The sequence below is a fragment of the Motacilla alba genome, chromosome 3 (genome assembly GCF_015832195.1).
Source record: "Motacilla alba alba isolate MOTALB_02 chromosome 3, Motacilla_alba_V1.0_pri, whole genome shotgun sequence".
NCBI lineage: Eukaryota > Metazoa > Chordata > Aves > Passeriformes > Motacillidae > Motacilla > Motacilla alba.
In genome coordinates, this window is record NC_052018.1 from 94,342,555 (window position 1) to 94,366,858 (window position 24,304).

General features: G+C 43.2%; 1 protein-coding gene across 2 annotated transcripts in view; it reads left to right on the forward strand.

The window, feature by feature from the left end:
- The first annotated feature begins 8,821 nt into the window (after nt 1-8,821).
- TGFB2 (transforming growth factor beta 2) overlaps nt 8,822-24,304 on the forward strand; it is a 60,918-nt gene continuing 45,435 nt past the window's right edge. The window contains exon 1 of one of the 2 annotated variants that reach the window (XR_005256353.1): nt 8,822-9,825. Coding sequence is in view for 1 of the 2 variants with exons in the window: in XM_038132217.1 (XP_037988145.1) it covers nt 9,483-9,825 (343 nt within the window). In the remaining variant the exon portion in view is untranslated. The remainder of the gene's footprint in view (nt 9,826-24,304) is intronic. The other variant, XM_038132217.1, reaches the window with a different exon arrangement.

The following is a 24,304-nucleotide window of genomic DNA, read 5'->3' on the forward strand; positions in this document are numbered from 1 at the left end:
TTCACAATGCCACAGTGGGTTCAATAGCCCATACTCTCAGGCCAGTGCATAAACTTTTGGAGCATCATTTTATAACATTTTCCTTGTTTTCTTCACTCGGTTTTCAGTAAATGTGGTGGTCATTGTGAACTGCTAGCCAGGATCAGACTTGCATTGAGGTTTTCATACCACTAGGATTTCTTACATACATAGTGTTCATAGAAGTAGCTGAATAAATTAACAGAAACAGTTCACGCACAAGATAAGCTGCTTACATTTCTTAATTAGAAACTTCATGCCATAATTAAGAAATTGCTAAATATAAAACCTGCTGATGTTATGTTAATAGTTCTTTAAATCATGTGTGGTAGGCAAAAGTAGAAGGTAATGGGCTTCTTTGCCATAATTTTAAAATCTGAAATACTTAAAGATTCAACTAGCCACTTATGAGCCCATTATAAAGTGAATTATGAATATAGTCGTGGAGATTGTGACTTAAGGCTCATAGCTATTCAATCACTCTCTTGCTTTGAACTTTGCTTTTCTATCCTGATAAAGGAGGACATTCTCATCTTGTTCAGAACAGAAAAGCTTAAAAGTGTTGCTTCATTCAAGCAACAAGATAGTGACAGGCTATCCTGATTATGTGGATTTGCATTGACTTTCAGGTTGAGTACAGTTTATCTCAAGAGGATTTTCTTTGGTTTTTAAGTTGCAAGTTTTGTGGGCAGTGAAGCAGCCTTTAACTTAGGGTAACCTATGTCCAGGGACAAGAGCTGGCCTGTGTCCATTTCAGAAAGGGTGCCTGAGGTCAGGCAGCTGAATAAAAACTGTCACTGGAGACCTGAGCCCCTGAGCTGTTGGTAATTGAGCCTTTGCCATACCTTCCCATAGCGCCCTCACAGTCACACCTCACAGGGCTGCTTGGAGGAGAAGGGCAATCAAACACACATTGTCAGTCTGCACCACAGGCTACTCTGAATCCTCACTTATAACCCCAACAAGTTTCAAGAGAGGTTCACATTGCCCAGTAGTGCAATATTGCTGCAATGGTGTAGTTTTGTACAAAAGGTAACAACAGTGTGGTTTTGTATATGGTGTATTTTTAAGAGGAGTGAAGTATTTGACAGTACCTGCTGAAATTTGGTATATCCTTATGATTATCCTTAATTAAGAAAAGACTTCAAAAAATTCTGAAGTGTCTCTTCATGATTCATAGAAAAACACTGGAGATTTTTTAGAACTTCAGACAAAATCCTCAATTTAAGGATGCATTACTCAGCTAAAACAATGTATGAGACCCAAGTATAAATAGACTTCCAGTGTGAACACTGATCAAATTGGGAGGGTGATATATTGATACTCTTTCTTGTGGATTGTGTTGGAAAGGGACTGGTCAGGCCTTGCAAAATGCTGAACATGTTTCTGATGCTGTAGCACTGCAACCAGCAGGTCAGACCAGGATTGCCAGTGCCACTGCTGTTCTCTCCATCTGCTATGTTTTACCTTTTTTTTTTTTAAACTGCTGGATTGTTATTTTAAATTTTTGTGGCATTTCCTAGAATTAAAGAAGTGGAACACATCTTATGTGAAGAAGATAGACACAGATTTCCCTTCTTACTTGAACTTTCTATGTCAATATTGTGCCTCCCAGACACAGGCTGTTGTCTTCAATTCTCATTCACTTCAGTTACTGCTGAAGCACATTGCTGGAGTATCTGTCTCATGGTGAAGTAATTGCTTTTAATTTCACAGGACTGCAGGGATGAGCTTGTGGACTCGGGTCCTTTATGTGAGAGCTGGGTATGATGCACGTTTGCAGCCAGTTTGGAGGCATTTTTACATTCTGATTTAATTGTTGATAAGGTGGATGTTCAAATGATACTGGAATTTTTGAGAGGGGGCACTTCAGCTGTCAGTCAATATCCAATGAGGAAGCTTGGAGACTGGTACTTAGAGCCCAGCTAAAACCAGGGGAGTAACCTACTTTAATTGCATTCCCATCTAAAAGATCATTGATTCAGAAGAAAATATTGAACATCTTTGCCACTCTGCAGAGGTGGCCTGTTCAAGATCCAGCTCAAAAATAATCTGGATATGGATCAAAAGTACTAATACAGAAATAGATCTTTCTGTTCTAATTCTACATGGAGTCACCAAGCTCAAACCATCTGTCTGGGAGGATGTAGTTTGATCAGCCATTCAGGAATACTGCATTCATTGATAACAGTAACCAGGCATAGAAAATTGATTTAAAAATGTATAAGGCTGAGAGGCAAAGACCTCTACACTAATCTGATGAGTGCAGCACAAAAGCTTGGTACTGCATGACGTCTGGCTTCGTTGTGGGTTTGGGTTTTTTTCATGAGGAAATAAGAAACAATGTATTGCTTTCTGTAGGCTTTCTAGGATGTTCTTGAACACGTGTTGCTTAAAAACCATTAGGGAAAAAACATTTCTGAAGTTGTGTTAGCTTATTAGAGCTTTTCATCTGTGCAGATGGCATAGGCAGCTTGTGAAGAAGTCAGGATGCCCAGACCTAGAGCTATTTGATTTTGTAGCTGCAGAATATGATTTAAATATGGCATTACTACTGTCTGGCCCATTTTTGAAGTTGCTGCCAATTAATCTTGCTATACACATAACAACAGCACAGTCTGGGTGCACATTCTAACTTGAGTTACATGGTTTTAATTTGTTGAATGAGCTCCAGTGGATGCTCTGTTAGGAGTCCAATGTTTACAGATATCATTTGTGTGTTACTTAATGGGGTATAACCCAAATCATCACTGTGCAGTTCAGAAATAGAAGGCAACAGCTGTAGTTCTGAGAAGGAGATGCAGGTCACGAGTTCAAACCTTGAGATTAAAGGGATGACTTTTACCCTACTGTCTTTACTTTGTCATGCTTGCTATAAGTAGATGGCAAGGCCCTCTGGTTTATGAACCACTGAGCTTATATTTCTCTGACTTATTTTAATTATTTTTATTTTTAGTTAGTGAATCTGATCATTTGCCTCTACTGATATTTAAGTCTTACTGACTTAAGTGGAAACAGGATTTCCTGTGGTGATTAAAACCACAGGTGCTAGGATTAAGGAAGGCCTTTTCTTCAGTGGCATATAGACTAAAACTGGAATGATACATAGAAGATTAGTGTGGCATCCTCAAGGCTGACATGCAGGTTTAGGAAAGCACGTGAGGGAATCAAACTCTGGGAGATGTAACCATGGGGAAATTTCTCTGGCAAAGTTTTTATGAAGACTTGAATCTGAACTTATTCAGCACTGGAAATCAACTGTTGGAAGCAGAAACCTCATTGGATGCAGCAGTGATGTGTGCAGCCTTAATGGGAAATGTGTATGTTTTTAGGATATGGGGTTTAGGCTATTGATGCTTAGACCCCTAATGTCTGGCTGTACTCTGTGGAGTACAGGGCGCAACTTTACTGGAGAGAACCTATTTTAGGAGTTGAAAAATGTGCAGAATAACATAGCACTGAAATACAAACTAATGATGATGTTCCTTTCTGCTCCCTTTTCTTCTTTTCCATAAGAATTTTTTTCCCCTTCAGATTTTAGTCATTCTGATTTGAGGTCCTGTCTAAAGTTCCAGTGCTGTTGTTCTGGGGGTTTTTTTGGTGGTCTTTGGTAGCAGTTTTTTGGGGGTTAATTGCATTCTAGATGTCTTTTATTAAGCTGCAGTTTTAAACACAGACTATACACTGCTGTGTGGACATTACAGCTTTGTGTTCTCAACTTGATGGTGGAAGATGATGCCATTCCATAAGTTCTCAGAGATGACACCTGAATGGCTTTTTGGATCAGATCCTGTTGATTACTCGTGACTGTTTCCACTGAAATTATTAAACCTATTTATAGGAACAATAATTTCTTTTATGTATATAGATATTTATGTATGAATACATATATTTATAAATATACAAAAATGTATGTGTGTCCATAAATAAATATTGAAATAATAGTTCTTAGTCTTGTTTTAAATTTGTTCTATATATATTTAAAAGAAGTTCTGGCTCACACAAATAAATTATCTCTTTATATATATATCAGAAGCATACCTTTGATTTGCAAGTTGACAAGTAGTTACATGTGTGTATATATGGGTAGCAGTCTTGCGTGTCAAACAGCATGTTCTATAAAATAGCCTTTATCTTCTGGAACATGAGTGCTGCAGGAATGGGCTGTGGTTGTGTGAAATGCAATCCTGGGCCAGTGGGGCTGCTTGCGTTAGTAAGGTCACCAGGGTTTGCTCTCAAATTCATCCAGGCGTTACAGCGCACACTAATGAAATGTGCAGCACAGAGGTATGGACTTCTACTTCTCTAAGGATAATAAACAGTAAAATCTAAGGTTTTATTATAGTATATATTACAATTTTCCATTATTTGTCATCTCCTCTTTGCCTCACCTTTATTAGGTGCCACCTTGGCTCTCCGAGTTGACCCTTTATACGTGTATTTTTATAAAAAGGAGAATTCAAAAGTTTTTTTCCCTAGCACCCTGCATCTGAATGACTGAGATTCTACACAAACACAGTTATGGCTGCAGATTTCTGTGCGTGCCACAAAGAATTAATTGTGCAATCATCCTGCACTCGTCATCAGTGTGAGAATTTACAAAAGTCACCTCTTAACTTTAAAAAGTTATTCCTCTTCCAACAATATTCTTTAGTTTATGAAATGTGACCAGCCACCTTACTTAATGGCCTGGTCGTCAGCAGTTTTAGAAAGATTATTGCCTTTGTATTTTGCACAGCGCATTTGCGTATAACCAAAACAATCTAAAAAGAAACCACAAATTGTAAAATCCTGACCACGTAATTTTTAACTTAATAGGAAACATGAAACCTTTACATTTCGTGAAGTAACTTTCCAGGTGTCCCTGTTTTTCTAATAAACAGTTAGTGTTTATTAAAAAAAAATGAATATGTAAAATGACGGTATTGTATTGAATTAAAAGCGCCAAAACAGATAAGTTCTGTTCTTTCCCCATATGCACGCTAAGTTCCCATTCCCACTTTTTTACTTACAAGGCTTCCACTGACAGCAGCCCCACAGGACAAGGCCATTTCGTAGAGGCACAGGGAAGAGATAAATGTAAACTGTGTTAGCCTTCAGTGTCTGATAATCCCAGCAACTTTTGAAACTAACAGGTAGTCATCAGTAAAAGCTGTTGTGGAATGAATAAAAACGAAAAAGCTTTGCAAGACAAAATACAAAGCCAGAATTGGGATAATAGTCACGAAAATTAACAGTAGAATGTAGAAACAGAATTACCTCTGTAAAAGGTCATGTTATAGTTGAATTCTGTGATATAAGACTTTATCCAGCTTTGTTGAGTGCCTGCAGTTTAGTTCTGCCATTTCTGACAATTTTTGCTTGCCTCTACCGTGTGTTCCTCACTTTAGCAGGGTAAAAAATGACACCTGTTTGAGTCTAGTTTGCAGGATTTCTGTGGCAAAAAAGCCTCCTTAAATGTGCAAGGGGGAGATTTTAGACCTAAGATCAGATTTATCATGATGTATATGTTCCAGATATTTTCCATTTAGATTACATAATGGAAAGTTGATGTTTATGAATGTGGATGTGTATTTGAATGACTTGGCTAGCAGGTGTCCCTTCCTGGAGCAAACTGGAGCAGCTCAGGCATGTGTGGTGGGCTTCTGTAGCTGCTGGGGATTTAGTCCAAGTGGCCAGGGCTTTTGGAATGGAGCATGCATGCCCGGGAAGTTCTGCATGGCAAAAACATCACCATGGTGATGTTGGGAAGTTTTAGGGAATCCTGCTCTGCTGCAGTCGTGAGGCAAAATGGAGACATGCACCTGGGTAAGCCTGACACCCTATGTCACAATAAAAGGGTCAGAAGAGAAACAAAGGGTTTTTCTCAGATGAGAGCAAACCCCAAAATTATCTTAATTATTTTCTTTTTTTTTTTTTCTAGATGGTCTAAAAGACACTGAGGAATCATTGCCAAATCAGAAGGAATCTCAGCAACTTTTAAAATCTAGTTGGACTGGTTTGCTGTCAGCCTGGCTGGATCTCTGGCAGCTTACAAGGAGGGCTTCTCTGGAGCTTGGACCCCCTGCAGCCCCATGGGCAGCATGGCCAGCTGGGCACTGAACACATGGGGGTTGATGGCTTCCAGCAGGGCATCCCTAAGGCTTCAGGGTTTGTGAAGGACACTGCAAAGTTTGGGTTGGTTGGGTTTTTGGTTTTTTCCCCCACCAATAATAAACTTTCAAGGATCAAAACACTTTGTAATCTGGCGGGTTGTGTCTGCAGAGGGATCCTGAGAGATGGGGTTGAGTTCCCTGCCTGAGGAGGTTGTCCAGCACTGTCCCAATCACTGTTCTGAAGCCCTCAAGGTGAGTGGCATGCAAAGCCAAGTGTTACAGGGCTGCAGTTGCTGTATAAGGAATTCCTTCATGGTTTCAGCTGTAGCTTTTGGAGGAAATAATTTAATAACCCTTTTCTTTAGAAGTATTTGCGGTCGAGGTACCTCATGTAACAGAGCTGATTCCTCAGCTGGCTAGCAGTGGAGCTGTGAGATGTAACAGCTCGAGGAACTGTCCCCTTGGTTTTGTACAGGTGTGCTGCAGAAGTGAAACCAGCTGAGTCTACATGTTGAGCTTGCTTGTTTATTTGAGTAATTTTGGAAACGTTGCCATTCCTGACACTGCAGCTGTGTTTTTGAGGTCAGTAGGAGGAGGACATTGACATGTACAGCAGTAAAAGAGTGATGTTGTGGCAGAGAGGTTTAATCTGGCCTTGCAGGAATTCATGAATTTAGGTGGAAAGCACTATTAACTCTTGCATCATGAGGATGCAATCTTGGTTGCGCATAGGGCTGTACATACCTACATGCTGGTAAAGAAAGAAGTTTGCTTTTAGAGTCTCTGTGTGTAGTTGTCAAAATATTTTTTCGTAGCTCCTCTATCTCTCAGAGAATGTCATCGTCGCTGGTACCCACAGCAGTCTGAGGTTAGCTGGCTGTGTTGGCACAAGACTCCCCTGCAGCAGAGCCCTGCCAAGGCAAACTGTGTGTGGCAGCTCCGTGCTGCTGGGTGCCTCCATCACCCTAGCACACAGCTACAGCTGCTCTCAGGAAGCACTTTTCCTCACTGGGAAGGAAAAACCCACATTTAATTTGGGGACTGGCATTCTCCAGCTTTGGAAAACATTTGAAAATTTTGCAGAAAGAAGATATTCCCGAGGTGTGGTCAGCTGGAGGAAGCCTTCGGTGGTGTTTGGCTGGTTTGTGTCTTGCGTGATTCTCAGTGTGCTTCCAGGTCCCAGTCATGCTGCCTCTTTTCTCCTGTGTGTGTTTACCCATAATACCACTGGCAATGGCTGAACTGTTCTTGGGAACACCTATGGCCCTTTGAGTACCTTTTGTACATCTTTCTTCATCTCTGAAAATAGAGGTTCTTCAAAAACAGCCTTGCCCCACTTAGGATGATGTTATTGGAAAGTTATGGCAAGTAAAATCTGTGATAACTTAATTCAGAAGGGAATGTAAAGCTAAAATGGGTGAGAGTAAAGAAAAAGGCTACTTGATCACTTTTTAAAGTTAATGTATGGTGGTGATAAATGAACTGTAAAGGAAAAGCTTTATGGCATTAAGTTGAGGGATGCCTAGTAGACTGTGGAGTGATTTCCCTGGGGCAGAGTAGGGTATGGATGGAGGCTATGATGTTTGTTGGCCAAAAGAGGCAGCAGAAAAATTGAATTACAGTCATAGCCAGAGCATTTGGGTCTTGAGAGTTTCTGTCAAGTGCAGATGAGGATGTATTTGCACACTTCTGACAGGAGAGAAGACCTCGGCGAAAGACCAAATCCTCCTCATCTGTCGTCTCTCTCTCCTTGGCCGGTAGTACCGATTACCAAGGTATCCGGGAAACAGCGAGAATTGCCCAAAACACACTTGGAAGTGAAATTGAGGGGCAGTGCCGAAGAGCGTTTTGTGACAGAGCAGCGGGCAGAGTGCCCCGCAACCTTGAACAGGAACGCGTCTGAGCAGTGTCCCAGAGTGTGTTATTCTTCCTCTAACGCCAGAGTGCTATTTGGCCCAATTACTTTAATAATAGGTACAAGAAGCACTAAAGCCTTTATTTTATAAAGAAGTAAAATAAAAGCCTGGCGGGACTTGCTTTTTCTTCTCGGCTCCGGGCTGCCTCGCCTCTCCTTGCCCCAGGCTGAGGCACCTCGGCAGCGGCCGGGCTGCGGCAAGTCCCTCGCCGGTGGCGCGGAGAGGAATAAATAGCCGGGCGGCGGCGCGGAGCCCTCCGCTCCTGCAGCCCCTCCACGTCACTTCGCAGCGAGCCGAGCACGTGGGGCGGGGAGATCGTATAAATCTCCCTCTCCCTGCGCGGCCGTGATGTTATCTGCTGGCACCCGTCCCCTCCGCGCAGGGAGAGCCGAGGGGCCGGGGGCGGCAGGCGGGGGGCGCCGGGCGGAGCGCTAGAGCCTCCGGGGACGGGGCCAGCCCCAGCCCCGCGGGGGAGGCCGGCGGGCGGGGAGAGCGGCGCTGCGCTGCGGCCAGCCCCGGGCGGCCGGCTCCGCGCCTGCGACCCGCGGGAGGCTGCCGGGGCGCGGCGGCGCTGCCTCGCTGACTGCGGCGCGGGGTTGGCGTTTCGGAAGGAGGAGGAAGAGGAGGGAGCTGGGAAGAGCTGTGCGGCGCGCAGCGGCCCGGGCGGGGGTGGGTCGGTGCATGCGGCGCGGGGCGCACGCAGCAGCCTGCGGGACGCGGCCGGCCGAGGGATCGCCGCTCGCCGCGGGCGCCGGGCGCTGCGCGGGGGCCGGAGCTCGGCGCCGCCGGGCGCACACGTGCGCGGCTCTCGGAGCCCGCCCGCGCCGCCGCAGGGGCTGAGCGCCGCCGGGCGCGGGGCGGTGCCGCTGCCGCTGCCCTCCGGGAGCCGTCGGGCGCCGCGGGCGCACGGCGGGGCTCAGCGCCGCGCCGCCACTCTCTCCCTGCCGGCTGCGGCAGCGCCCTGTGATACCCATCACTGCGCCTTCTCGTCCTCCTCCTCTTTTTTTGTTTTTTTTCCTTCCCCCTTTCCTCCCCCCTCCCCCTTCACATTTTTGTTTTACAGCGCGCTGAGAGTAGCCTCTCTGCCATTTACTTGATTTGCAGGTTTGTTGTATCTATTTGGGGGCTTTTTTCGTCCTCCTTTTTTGCTGTCCGGCTCATTTCACTCCCGAATTTTTATCTAATTGTAGCAACTTGCTTTTTCTCTCTTTTTTTTTTCTTATTATTATTGCTGGTGGTTTTTTTCACTAGCGCCTGCCGTGCGTTTTCCGATTGCGAGCCGCCCTCGCAGCCGGGTTTTTAAGAGCATTTTGTCTGCAGATCTCCCCTTTGTTTGCACAGATCCCGTTTTTATTTTTTGATTTTTTTTTTCTTGTTGTCGTTCGTTAAGTCCCTTTTTTTTTTTTTTTTTTTTTTTTTTTGGTTGGGGGGGCGCTGTATTTAAACACTTAAAATGCACTGCTATCTCCTGAGCGTGCTCCTCACCGTGGATCTGGCCACCGTGGCTCTCAGCCTGTCTACCTGCAGCACCCTCGACATGGATCAGTTTATGCGCAAGAGGATCGAGGCAATCCGGGGGCAGATCTTGAGCAAACTGAAGCTCACCAGCCCCCCGGACGAGTACCCCGAGCCGGAGGAGGTGCCCCCGGAGGTCATCTCCATCTACAACAGCACCAGGGACCTGCTGCAGGAAAAAGCCAACCACCGAGCTGCCACTTGCGAGAGGGAGAGGAGCGACGAGGAGTATTATGCCAAAGAAGTTTACAAAATAGACATGCAGCCTTTTCACCCCGAAAGTAAGTCCTCTGCGTTTGTGCATGTGTGCGTAATTTCACCCCCGAGGGTTAGCGGTGCTCAGCACCTTCAAGCAGCACCCCCAAGCATCGTACTCCGCCTTTTGCTCGGCTCTCTTGTCATCCTCAGCATCGCTTATGTGGAGGCTTCTAGGGTTTAATTTAGGTGACGGGGTATACATGACTGGGTGGGTATGTTGTGGGGGATCACCTGTTGCCCCAGACTCGCGAGTTTCTAGACCCCTCTGAAGTCACCCAGGAATTCCTCAGGGTACCTCTGCTGCCACCACCACGTACCTGAGTAGAGCTCCCCCCTCCCGGGATCCCACTCCCGCCCCAGCACCGGCTGTAGCTCCCCGGCAGCCCCGTGTACAGCCTCCAGAAAGAGCCAATATCTTTCCGCTGCTCTTGTTTCCCTTGGAGTGTCTGGAACGGGCAGGTTTCCATCTCTCCATAACTGAAAGAAAAGGAAGTCTTTAAAAAACAAAACAAAAAACTAAAAAAAAAAAACCAAACAAAAAAAACACACACACACACACCCCCCAAAAAAAACAACAAAAAACCAAACATCTGCCAGCTCGTCTTGTCTGTTCCCTTTAGAACACTGTCCCGCAGACTGCTGTTCGCATATGTGCTCAGAGAGGACAGAGACGTCCTCTCTCCTCTTCCCACTTTAACTAGCCTCCCCTTTCGGTTCGTGGGCACTTTTCGTTTCAGGTACAGAAAAACTTTTCCCTTCTGGGTAGCTTCGGTTCTTGGAACCTGTCTCAGCCCGTCTACCTTTTGCTGTTTTTAATGACCTTCTGCTGATCCATGCCACGTTTTGCGCAAAAAAAAAAAAAACCAAAAAAAAACCAAAAAACAAATGCTCTGTGCTGACCAAATCCACTTAGAGTGATTAATAATCATAATGACGTGCCTTTTTGTTTTGGTAGTGAAGCTTAAGTGCATAGAAAAAAAAATAAAGAGAAAGCACTGTACTGCCTTAAAAGAATCTATATCATCATCGTACTGAGGAAAGTGAAATACCAGAAGCAGAAAATAACTTCACCGTTCACATAACCAACGCTAGTCCCTAGTCATTTCATTTAGCTCGCTTCCCTCCCCCACCACTTGATGCCCTATATACTTGCTGTCTGTTTCTCAAAAGCACATAGCTCTTGCTTAAATAGATAATTCAGCCATCTTGGTAACTTTATCCTAGAGTTTCTAGTTGCATTTTCCCCTTATTTATTTTTAGTTTAGCAAGTTGTAGCTTTGGGGCTTGCTCTGTCTTGCATGGGATAGTCCTAGGATGCCAGCCAAGGTATCTGAGCCCCACGCTCCATGCAGCTGCCTCCCTTTTTTCCTTTAGTCTTAAATGACAACATCAGGTACAGGACATCCTGGCAGTCAGAGCCATTTTATTATTGTAATTATGGCACCATTCTTAATAGCCATGATAAATACACTCCACCCTTATTACCCTTGGGGAAGAAATACTTTTTTTTTTTTTTTTTTTTTAATCCCTCATATTTGGAGCCAAGTGGGTATGAGCAAAGCACTTCAGTATAATTCATAGCCATAGCAAGAACACAGAAGTCATGACTGTTTTCCACGTTGATGTACTTTATTTGCTGGTGGTTTTGGTAGAAGTCAGCACTTCCTTTTGAGACCTAGTAGATCATTCTCAGGGCAGAGGAGTACCTATGGGCAAAGGTTGGGAAGACCTATAGTAGTGCTTTGGTTTGGGGAGTTGGCCCTGTAGCAGAGTCTCTACAATTGTAAAGTGCATCCATCCTGAACACATCTGTCCTCTCTCCTTGCTTCAGCAGACTGCAGAGAACCAATAGTCCAAAATGCAGCTGCGTACTTCCCAGAAAATTAAAATATCTGTGGTGTGTGACTTGGATGGTATTGGCAAAAGAGGATCTATTTTTAAAACGTTGTCAGGGGCCAGATTTGGTCTGAAGTATTGATAGATGCTTTGGAAGAGCGAAGGAGATTGCAGGTATCTACCAACAGAGTGCATCAGACGTTTGGGATCTGAGGGCCAGCTTGCAGCACATCCAGCACTACTGCGCGAGGGCTGTCGCTAACATCTGAGTAAGTAGGTTAACTGTTTTTCCACTGCTCTCTAGTTATGCTGGATGGAGCGAACCTTTCCAAAAAAGACAGTAAGGAAGAAATCACTCCACCATATTTTAAAGGAAGAAATTGAAAGTGCAGCTCTGGCGGCCGCAGGGACTTTCTCCTAGGCATTTCAGAGTGGATTTTTTTAACTCTACAGTGTCTGCTGTGTTGGAGAGTGGTAGGAGGGAGAAGGGGATCAGTGTGAATGCACTGGAGGTCAAAGGCTGCTGGAAGGCAGGCATGGGAAAGATCAGTGGTTCAGTTTTTACCACAAGTTGTTAATGTTCAGAAACTGACTACAACCCAAGTATTACAAATATGCTCTAATTATACTCATAGTCAGCAATATATCACTACAGATCACTGATAGGTCTTCGTGGGGCATTTTGTAAAGTTCAGACTAAATATTTTTAGCAATGAGGAGATTTAAAAGGAAAACTATAAGAGATACTGTATATACCCTAAGGCATATTTTGTCTTAAATATTATCCTTGGCCAACTGTACTGTATAAATACAGTAAATATGAATAGAACTGGCAAGATGCCAATCTCCTGGGATGAATTTTAGTCAAGAAGGTATTTATGGGATATAAATAATACTGTGTCAACATTTAAAGAAGGGATCTGATTAGTTTTGAAATTATTCATATTAATCTTTTCACATGCTGTTAATTTAAGGCTCAAACTAAAGTTGTGCTAAGGTTTACTGATACTTTGCACTGAGGAATTAAGGGGGCTTCTGGCTTGAGAGTCCACTTGAGGTTAAGGACACATCGAGATATAGGTGGAAATTCAGTGAGTCAGGCACTGCATGATCCAAAAGCAGCAGATGCGAAAGAAGTGTCAGAAAAAATACTACAAAGACGTTTGGAAAAAGCAGAAAGCTTTTGTCTGTCAAGCATGCCTTGTGCTCAGGACAGTATGCATCTGCATGAGTCAGTCTCTCCTAAGTGCAGAATCTGAGGTTTTTCAGAGGAGTTTAAAGAGGAAGGTTGGATATGGTGTTCCCTGAGCACAACATCACAGAGTTCTTGGGAATTTTGTGCCTAGGCAAAGTTACCTGAGTAAATGCTTAAAACTGGTTATTGTGAACGCTGGATCATATTAGAAGCTTATTACTTACCAGTTGTTCACTGAATATCTAGGGCCTGATACTTAAGCTAGGTGATGATTGCCATTGCAGTGAGAGTAAACAGAAGTTAAATGCCAACACAATTAAGGATTGTGAATTGTAATGCTAATGAACAACAGGCGTACTTGAGAAAAACAGGCAGCACTCATATTTGGAGGCAAAGGCCCATTCTATCATCTTCATTCAAAGCAATTTTTACTACAGTCAGTGAACTGGTTTGCAGTGATAGGTCAAGGCCAATGCAGGTAAATTTTTAAGTTTTCTGTATTCTTGATGATAGATTTATAAGTACTCATTAGCCTAAGAAAACACAGTTCTTCTGGGTTTGGGTCTGTTTTTTCATTAATTTTAAGCTACCTTAGTGTGAAAGAGCCTCCATGGGTTCCATCCTGTGCTGGTGGTTAGGTTTAGTCTTCTCAGGAGCTCTGTCCCATGAATATTGCCTTCTGCTGAATATTTGCCCCATGAAAGACAACATTATAAGCTGGCAGGGCACAATGACATGCTTCTACTTTATCCACAAGGACTCAATTTACCAGCAATTACACATACGTGGGTTCCTTGTCTTCAGGGTACCAGAACAGCTCCTGCAGACGGCTCCCAGCACTGACTGCATCGTTACCACAATGTTAACAACTCACCTGTGTTTGCATTTAGCACAACACAGAGTCTAACCTGACAGGCTTTCCCGTGTTATTAATTATATGGAAACAGACTCAGAAGAAACAACTTATTTTAAAACTTTCTAGCTAGGCTGCACCTATGGTTGTGCTCTGGAGCACCTCTTGGAGGAGGAGGTGTTTGCCAGGCATACTCTCTGCATTACAGACAGCACCTGAAGCAATGTGAAAGCTTTCCCAAGGAGGGACGTGGGTGGAACAGTTCTTTATTCCATAAGGAATGACACTTAATGCAGTCTTCGTAGGTGGAAAACCCCAGGAAATTGCAAATGGCTTTAGAAAGGCACAGGGTAATTTTCTAGACAGTAGTCCTCTACATACTGAGAGGGATAATAAAATAACATGCTCTGGTGCACTAATGAAGGGCAGCACCACATGTGCTTCCTGCCTGGCTTCTGAATCACCAGCCACTTTTACTGTAAGCAGGGTGCAAAGCTGGGAAGCAGGGGGGAAGGTCCAAGAGGCAGTCTGGAATGATACATGGTCCTTGAGTTCCTTCCAGAAGATGAAGCCTACAGAAAAGCTAAATACCCATGACCCCCCTCTTTAATACTGCATGGTCAGATGCGCTACAAGACAGGGCTATATTCCCAAGTTCTTTCCATAACTCTCCTGGAATTTCTCTCTTGTGTATGTGTGAAAGAGGTACTTTTCACTGTAGTTTGGTGAGTGAGAGGATTTGACAGAATTGTGGAATCATTTAGTTTGTAAAAGACTTTTTTTGGCATCTGAGTACAAGTGTTAACATATCACTGTGAAGTTCACCACTAAGCCTTGTCCCTATGTGCCACAGGTATACTTCCAAATACCTTCAGGGATGGTGAGTCAGCCGCTTTCTGGGCAGCCTGTTCCCGTGCTTAAAAGCCCATTTGGTGAATATGCAGCAGTGCCGCTGCTGCTCCCCACCCTCCAGCCATTGACAGTGTGAATGTTTTATAGTCCCAGAGACCTTTCTAGAAATGTGCCCTTGTCTTCTTCTCATGCCTGGAGATGTGCAGGGAGTGCCCAGAGCTTGTGCTGCTCTTGCTGGCTGTACTTGTAGGACTACTGTGAGTAGGTGATTGAATGAGGAAAGCAGAGCATCATCTTCATTAGATACTGGTTTTAGCCTTGCTCCTCTTTGGTACTCTGCATGAGGACTGTAGTGGCCATCAGGATGGCTGTGCTGCTTTGAAATTACTATTTCCAGCATTTTGCTGTCAGCTTGAGATTCCTGTCTGCACCAGTGCTGAGGAAATGGATGAATGAGAGAACTGGCTGTCATTCTCGGTGAGCTTCTTCAACACAGCCCTGAAACACGCACAGAGCTTCGCACACATGAACAGGCTTATTAGCATTAAGGCTCTGTGTATGCCTAATTAGCTTCTTGGGTTGGGGCCCAGTTTATGGTGCACTTGCAGGGATGAACAAAGCCAAACAGTTCAAATCCCTCTCACTGTATTGGAATCTACAAATGGGGCATGGGAGCCCTGTGAGAAGGAAATGCTTTACAGCCTGTTTTAGAGGGGAAAGAAGAAACTCTTCAGTGATCCTGAAGAAGGCTGGCCCTGTTGGGCAGCTGCTTCCTTTGCCTTTGCACTGATGTGCTAGACTGCTCCTGTATTACGGATAAAGAGAAGAACCCCAGGGTATGGTGACAAAATGAGTCATGAGTGAAGATACACAAACCTTTTCGTTCCTGTTGTGAAACCACATACAGCAGGTTTTCAAGCAGGCAGCTTTTAGCTTGAGGATGATACGCTCCCCAGGTGTTACTTAGTATAATAATGTGTTACGGATGTTTCTGCTGGTTTGTTTAGATGAAAAGGATTGGCTTGGTCATTTGTTTAGGGAAAGCTCACACCCTGCCTTCCACCACGGGCTCTTGCTTGCTTCCCCTTTAGTGTGTGGCTAGTCAGTGCCTGGCTCCAGCATCACTCTCAGTTGGCTTCCTTTAGTAGTCAATCTGAAGCAGCAATGTTTCTTCTTAAAACATCTCCCCCGTGCTTGTCCTTGCTGTCTGTGCAGTGTTAAGTGATTGCAGCTGGGCACCCAACTGTACAAAACATACAGCTGCAAGGTACAGAGGAGAAACTGAAAGATTTGTCTGTAACAAGACAATAAAATGTTGGGGAAAAAAACCCTTAGTGTCAAGGGTTGTGTTTTATCTCCTTCCAGTGTGACCTGTGGTGTTTGAGTTTATGAATTACTCCTGAGGCTCTTCACTGCTGTGGTTCTCTTAGCTCGAATGGCACAGGACTGGCTTTGTTAGACCTGTCTGGTCTTTATAGTTTTTTACATGTTTTTGGTGCTATGCAAGTCGGTCCGCAGTAGAGAAGTTGCTTCTTTGGATAAAAGAGCATTCTTTCAACCAACCAGGTTTTCCAAAGGGAACATGGCCATTCATGCCACTGGGAAAGCTTCTGGCTCCTTGTGTTGGAGGTTTTGTTGGGTGAGTTAAGGCAGCTGTGCAGAGAGACTGCTTGTTCACTGTGAACAGACAGGCTCTACTGAAATGCATCTTGTGTTGTTTGGGCTCTCTGGCATCCATGTTTGGTTTCCAGGAGATGCTGGACCTCACAGGCACCCCTGCAGCAGATTTGTGGCAGAGAGTGTGGAGAGGGTCTTCAGAACTTCTCTCCCTTTTTCAGGTTTTAATTTGGACAGTGACTGAGGAGTGCTTCTCATTTCAGGTGTGATGTTCATTGACGTATTGAGGCTCTTCCTTGTAGAGCTAAGCTTTTCCCCTCTGAATCCCCGTTAGGAAGGGAGCCTCTTTCTGTTGTTATATAAATATAACACTTAGTACAGTGTGGTGCTGACTTTGGGTTATTAAAAATAACTGTATAAATTATAAAACATAAGTTGACCTTGTAGCCGACCCTGCTTTGAGCTGGTGATTGGACTTCCAACATGAATTAACCTGTAATCCTTGTAATACTACATTTTAATACAAGGAAAACAATGCATTGTATTTCAGCTTCCACAGGGTGGTCTTGATTCAAGTGTCACCATGTTTCTAAAGATAAGCTGTTTTCTGCCAATCTTGGATTTGTCCCTCTGCTATAGCTTTGTTGCATCAAAATGTTCCTGTTCTTCTCTCCCTCTGCTCAGTTTTGTTTTGCTTTTCTTGCTTGAATGTTGCTTTTCAAATAAGCATGGTAAGTTGCATAAAAATAGACTACTGTATTGGACTTCAGCAAAAGCTGTGGCATAGTTTTAGGCAAACTGAGGAGGGGCGGGGAAGGAAAATGTTGTCATACTGACCTTTCACTTTGCTTGTTTGGCTCCTTCCCATCCTATCTAACCCACACTGCTCTGACAAATACCGCATCTGTCTTGACAGGCAAGTTCACAAATAACCATTCATTCATAACTTGGAGCTGCTGTAAGACTCCTTATGGATTGCTTAATCTGACAGTTGTGCATTTGAGCAGAGACTTTGAAGCAGAGACTTTGCAGAATGACCGTGAGTTCAGTCTGACTTTGTGAAAGCTAAGAGGGAGGTCTCGCGTGAAAGAGGATACTGTACTCGAGGGTGCGTTGCGTGTGTGCATGCGTGCACACACGCGCGTGCATATATTTTAGAGTATTAAAACATCTGTTGTTGCCAAAGCCCAAATTGGAATGTTCTGGGAAAGATAATTTAATTTTTAGCTTCTGGATTCATTTTAGTGATGGTAATTTCAACACTTCCTGGGGAGAGTCTATTGGTGGTTATGTGCATCAAATGCAGCAGTAAATCTGTCATTCTTTCCATTTCAGTTTTTCAGGCTTGCAACTTCGTTATTTTTCCCTGTTTGGCTGGTGTTAGTATCCAATGTTTTCCCTGGCTTCATCTCTTTTAAACCCCTGCTTTGAATTTTAAAAGGCAAGCTAAGCCTGTTGAAGTTCCTTCTCTTACTAGTTTTTGTTTACTTACAGCATTTGCAATTCAGCAGCTAGCTCAGCTGAAATAGTGATGGCAATATATCTTTACCATAGTGATGATTGAAAGATAGGAATCAGAACATGTTGATTTTCATTCCTTGGGGTGGAAAGAAAAAACAATCCACAAAATCCCCCAACCCTGTGGGTGAACTTTGTAATCACAAGGCTGAAGAACTAATAGGTGTAGGCAGCACTGACTCTTTTGAAGTGGTCAGAAAGCACCTCACAATCACTTATTTGATGAAGGCTTCTGCAAAATAATACTTATTAATCCTGAGCCTGCAGTTGTGTTTACAGCTGATCTCCAGTACCCCAGATTGAGAGAGCAGTCCTTGCTTATTTGAGTGGGCATTGTCCAGTATGTATAAAATTACTTCTTTTGGGCTTTGGGCAAACAATCATAAAGATCTCTTGGACTGCCAAGATGTACACTTGAAAGAACACCTGCAAAACTTTACATCTTCCAAACAGCACGTAAAAACAATGCTGCAAATTCAGCCTCTTCTGATGCAGCAGTGGGTTGAAACAATGGCACAAGTGGTGATCAGAGCCTGGGGCAGGCTGCTGCTTCTTGTCCCATCTCTGCTTGGTCTCATGGGTGGCCCAGACTAGCAGAGCTGAGAGACATCTCTGCTCTCCCTGACTATGGAGGGGCAGCCCTTTGCATCATAGTTCCTGGCCTTTGAGCTTTGAGGCTTTGGTGCAGGAATTGATCCAGCTGACTAGAGAATAGTGAAGCAGAGCACTTAATGAATGCCTAGTAAGCAAGATTTATGGATGCCAAGGTTCAGGTCCACTGGCAGTTCATTTCTGCCTTCAAATGCCTGCAGGGGATATAAGGGATATTTGCCTTCAGGGAAGGATAAATGATATATTGTACTCTCCAACATGTAAGACATTGTAAACAGTCAGGAGATGTGTTGTTTCTATGCAGATTATTGATGTTCTCATTCTCGCCCAATCTCCAAGAGATCCAACCCCGTTTTCTTGGCTGTTGCAGTTGGCTCTGGGCCTCCCTGGCAGAGCAAGGGCTTGTATGTCTTGTGCCAATCACTGCTTTATGCTCAGATTTTTCTTGATGCGCGCTTTGGAAGTGAAGTAGCCACATTTCAACACTGAGGTTTGCTGAAAGATGTCTGTAGGTTTCGCTTGTGCTCGTTGCATGTTTATCCAGCCCATGATGGCAGGGTATTGCAGTAGACACACATCTCTAGGTCTTTGAGGGGGGGAACAAGTTCCATCTTTTTTGAAAATCAATCTGCTATTCTGATCTGGTGGTGTGATAGGAACTGAGAGGCCTCCCTGCCAGAATATACAGTGTACAAAGCAAGGGAGTTAAGTGAGCCGCTTTTGCCTAGTTTAGATGGGCTTGCAACAGATTGTTGGGGGCCTGATCTTTCTCTCCCTCTTTGAATCTGAATTCCCCCATTCCAGCTTGCATTTCTCCCTGATGTTAGGAGCCATGTATTTGGAAGTTTAGCATTCCCCTTGCTAATCAGGGAAGAAAAGAACCCCAAAAAATCTGGAAAAAGAGATATTTATGAGGGTGGCCATAGTCTGAGTTACAGCAATATCATGTGTCTGAAGGAACTTGCCTTCTTCCAAGCTGCAGTCCCATTATTTACCACACTGTATTGGGAAACCTAATTTTCTCTGGCTGGAAGTGTATTTGTTGAGGTGGTGTCTGGAAAGGAATCTGCCTCATGCACACTTGCCACCACTGGGCCAACTATACATGATACAGTCAAACCTTTCAATTCCTCTGCCATTAGAGAATATGTTCTCCAGATTAAGGGCCCTGGTCCAAAGCCTGCTGGAAGTGTTTCTACTGGCTGCAGAAGTCTTTGGGCAGGTATTAGGTGTCATTCTTTTGTTTCAGGGAGTGGCCACATCTCCAATATATTTTGGGGTGTATTACTGTAATATGGTGCTTTCTCCTTTGTTGAGCTTCCACTGGAGACATTCTTCTGCATAAGGCCCTGAAAAACAAAGACCACGTTTGAAAATAAACGCCTTAGTTAGCCTTATTGAGGGACTACATTTGTTGGCAGATGTCATCTGGGATCAGCATATGGTGGCAATATGGCAAGAACTACAGAATGCGGAGAAGGAGGAATGAGATAAAGTCCTGTACTTCTTAGGTATTCCACATCTTCCCTGGTCTAAAATAAATGACCATCTGACTGCAAAGGTCTTGGCAAATAAACATGTCATAATGTATCTTTATCATCCTCCCTACAACGAGTTTTTGTCTAGAAGTTCATCACTCCACATCCAGAGGCTTCTTAGCAACATGTGCAAAATAAGATCTCAGCACCCAGAGCAGAGAAGAATTTAAAGGCTTTGACTAAGAATGTGGCAAATCTCTGTGCAGTGGACTGTGAAGAAAGGTCAGGGCTAAGCCAACAAGATGTTTTTATGTTATCAATAAAATCTTAGAAGTCAGTTCTGCATAGAGTGGGAGCCAGGAAGACCATTTCTGAAAGTCAGTTTGCTACATGATACATTCTGAGTTTACAAGCTGGAAAGCCAAGAAGTTTGGGAACAGGAGCTGTGCTTATAGCATGAAGGTGCATGTGGTTTTACATAAAGCCTCTCTGACTTGATGTGTCTCTAAGCTCACAAAATAATGAGTTAACTTCTGAGATACATTTTTTTGCATGGATGAAGAACTGAAGCAATTTAATTTGAGTCAGTGAAGTCACTCCAGATTTTTTCCTGTGATGTTGAAACTGGATTCTGTGCAGGGATTGTTTAGGCAAGAAGAAAAGTCATTGTAGCCAGGGCTTTAAGCAGCACCGAAATGAGTGGTTTCTTTGTAGCCTTTGAGAATACCGGCCTTTTGTTCAGATGAAGACTGAGGCAGTTAAATCTGCTTTGCAGATAAGAAATATCCTGAATGCTGTTTTGTATCATATTTGTACTACTACTGTACACTTCTCAAAGCCTGAAAGGACTCAACATCCTGCATAGGGGTTTTGGGGTTTTGTGTGTTTCCTTTTTTGCAAAAAAGCAAAGCAAAAAGCTTGGTTTGTATTCTATCTATGTGGTACTTCCTGTGTCCTGGTGGGATGAGATTTCATTTGATTCAGGATATGAAACCAAATGTTTTGGTTCTTGTTTAATATAAGGCAATATTTTAATGTCACAGGATATAAAGTGCCTTAATTTAAGTACAGCCAGACCTTCAGGCAACTTTCTAATTGAGCCTGTATGTTGCCTGGCCAACTGAAGGAGATGCTCATCTCAGCAAGGATGAGATGTTCTCCTCAGGGTGTAATGTTTTCAGGTCTGTTCACACTCATTGCTAATCAACAGTTGATATCATACTTTAGAAAGGATGAGACTGATACTGCTCTAGGAGGCTTTGAGTTATGACAGAATGGACATCTTAAAAGAGCTGGAGGCCATCATTATGGTCTTCTGATCTTTCTGCATGCATATTCCAGGCCATTGCGTTTTGAATTAATTCATTTTTTAAATGGAGTTCACAGCATACTTGGTAAATTATTCCAGTGATTAATTACAGGGACTAAAAATGGGTATCTTCATGGTTTAAGTTGTTCATCTTCAAGTTCTAGCATTTGAATCTGGTTTAAACCTTCACTTGCTATTTTGAAGACCCATTGTCAGATCTGTGGGCTTTCTGTAGCTACCCACAGGAAATGGAAGTTTTGGAGAGGAGAACAGATCTGGCTGAGAGTAAGCAGGTGCAGCTGCTGGAAGATCCTGCAAGAAGCACCCAGGAGCTTGGCATGGACTGCTTTATCCAATTTCAGGTGTCTTTCAGATATGTAGACAGTGATCAAGCCACATCTCTTTAAAGTGTGCTGTATGTAATCCATGAGATACTTCCTAGCTTTTTCAGTTATTCTCATGGCTCCCCTCTAAAACTCCTCTGCTTTGTTCATGTTCTGCTGGGACTGTGGACAACAGTATTGGACACAGTATTTCAGGAGTGGCTGTGCCATTATCAAGTTACATGCATGTTGTAAACTCCTTTAATTCAATACTACACAGTTCATGCAGCTAACTTTGGCAGTAACTTTGCCAGGAGCTCTATAAGAAGAAGTTAAAATTCATGCTTGGGTAGTTATCCACTAGGGTCTCTCCCAAGTTCTTTTCAGAGGTGCTGACTATCAGATGGAGTCTCCTACTTTGTAAGTATGGTCTAGTTTCTCTGCAACTGTATTCCCATACTGAAAAACATGGACATCTTGATAATTCAGGATTCAAGTCACTCTATTTTTAGTGCATCTTCTTCATTATTTAACACATCCATATCATTGTTGAATCTGCAGTTGATTAGTAATGGTTTGGTTTCCTTCCAGATGATGGATAAAAATATTAGATTGTGGAGTACAGTAAAATGGGACCTTTGTAGATGCTTTCCTTTCAATAATGTTTTGCTGTCTACCATTGTTTTTGAAGTCTTATAAAAACACAAAGCTTTGATTCATTTACTGCCTGGCCCTGATTCTGTCCTGTTGTTCCTGTTTCCTAATGAAGCCATTATGTAGCACCAGCTTAAATGTCTTGCAGCTACATTATATTAAAACAGTTGTCTTACCTACCGTGTCACTCACTAAGGTACAGACCAGTGGGATCTCTTTTCCTGAGCTGCTGTGGATTATACTCCCTTAGTTTCTCTGAGCTCATTCTCATTCCCATATTTCACATATTTTTTCTGGGATCAGTATTAGGCTGACTGTATAAGTGCGATATCACGGATTGCTTGTTTAGGATTGTGTATGAACAGTTATGTTCTGCCTCAAATCTTCAAGGTAGTTTTTGGTGTTTCGGATTTATTGAAAGCTAAAATTAATAATTTCCATTCTTCCCTGGACAGCTCTTTAAAAAGTCCTTTTGCAAGTTATCCAGTCTTACTTGTTTTACAATGTTATTTTAAGATCTTCTAAGTTGCTGCTGAAATTAAAAAAAAAAAATCTGTTCATCTTATACTTGCCTAGCTTTTGTATCTACAGAAGTATATTTCATATTCCTGTACTTCTACTTCAGCATTTTTTTATAATGGAGAAATATCACTGTTGATCTTCCTTAGTACTAAAGTAAATTTCACATCTAAGTTTCTTGACCATGGAGTTATGGAGCTGGTCTTCCCATTTGTTTTTTCTCATCATGCAGTTATCTGCAGTTCTTGTTTTCTCATTTTGTAACTGCAGTTATCTGCAGTTCATGTTTTCTGATGTTATAGTAGTTCTCAGCAGCTATTAGTTTTAGTTCTCGGTTTTTTTGTTGCATTTTTTTAATTTTATCTTCTTAGGGCAGCATTCTTATGGTTTCATTATGGTTCACAGACAGTTTTCTAGCCCGTGTGGTCTTTGTTGATTGTGTATCATTTCTACTTGTCCAGCAAGCTGTCAGTCCATTTTCCTGTCCTTCTTTCTCTTTAAACACTTCTGTCCAGTTGATTCAGTTTGTCATTGTATCATCTTTGTATGACTGTCTCCTTCATAATACTAAACCTATATGTTCAGTTCTTCCAAAACCAGGGACTTCCTGATTTTGTGCAGAACATGAGGTACTGTCTTCTGCCTGAGCTTTGAATCTTTGAATCAAGCACCTTGCTTCCATCTTAAAAACAAATCAGTACTTATGTCTGGCTCTTTGAAGTTGCTTAGTTGTTGAAGTGCCAGCAACCTAAAATCAGGGTTCTGTAGAGACCAGGTCATCAGAAAGTCACCATATTCTTTCAGGAACCAGGTGTAAAGATGTGGTCTGGCAGAGTTCGGTGGCCCTCGTGCCGGCAAAAGCATGAGGAGAGGTGCCACCCACCACTCCAAACTGCAGAGTGGGTGGTGATGGGTTATCTGGGGCTCGTACCATTGGCAGCTCTTCCCTCTGAGAAGCAAGGGGCCAGACACTCCAGCTGTGAGGCTAGTTCTCTTGCCAGAAACCGTAATTTTGGAAGACAAATAATATTTTTGGGTTTCTTTTCCATGTTCAATAGCACAAGACATGGGAGACCTCCAAGTCACTGACTCAGTTGGTGACTCTATGTGCAAAGTAGTTAGTGGATGTGTTCTTCCTACCCCACCCAGAGGTCTGAGCCCTTAACCTATAAAGAAAATTTCACTTGTACTAAAAATAGTGTAGAGGGCATAATGGATCATAAGTCATCCTAGTAATTGCTACTTAGTGAAAGGACCTTGGCATTTGGGTTATCTGTACTTAAATAACAGGAGTTGATACGTTTATTAGCACTAAATTGGAGCTAACTCTAGCAAGTATCTTCATGGAGCAATATGGGTTGTTTCTTTTTTTTACAAACTGCTGTGTCAGAGAGTGACCAGTTACTCTGCATTAATCCTCTTGGAGTTAGCTATGATTCCATGGTAGCAGGATTTGGGACTAGCTGAACATGAAGCTCTGCAGATGAGTTTCTCCAGATTTTGTTGTACTGTTCTGTCCTGTCTGTGCTGCTTCTAACTTCTAATCCTTCCATGTCCATCTCTATAGCTGTTTCTGGGCTCAGTGAGCAGGCACATTTCCCATGGAGTAAATGACGCGTTTTAGGGATCTTCAGAAGTGGCCTGGGAGCTTCCTGGGCCAGCTGCAGTGAAGAAGCAAAGGAAGGAGTTGAAAGCTGATCACCTTTGCATAAGCAGACAGGTGTGTGTTCCCTGCT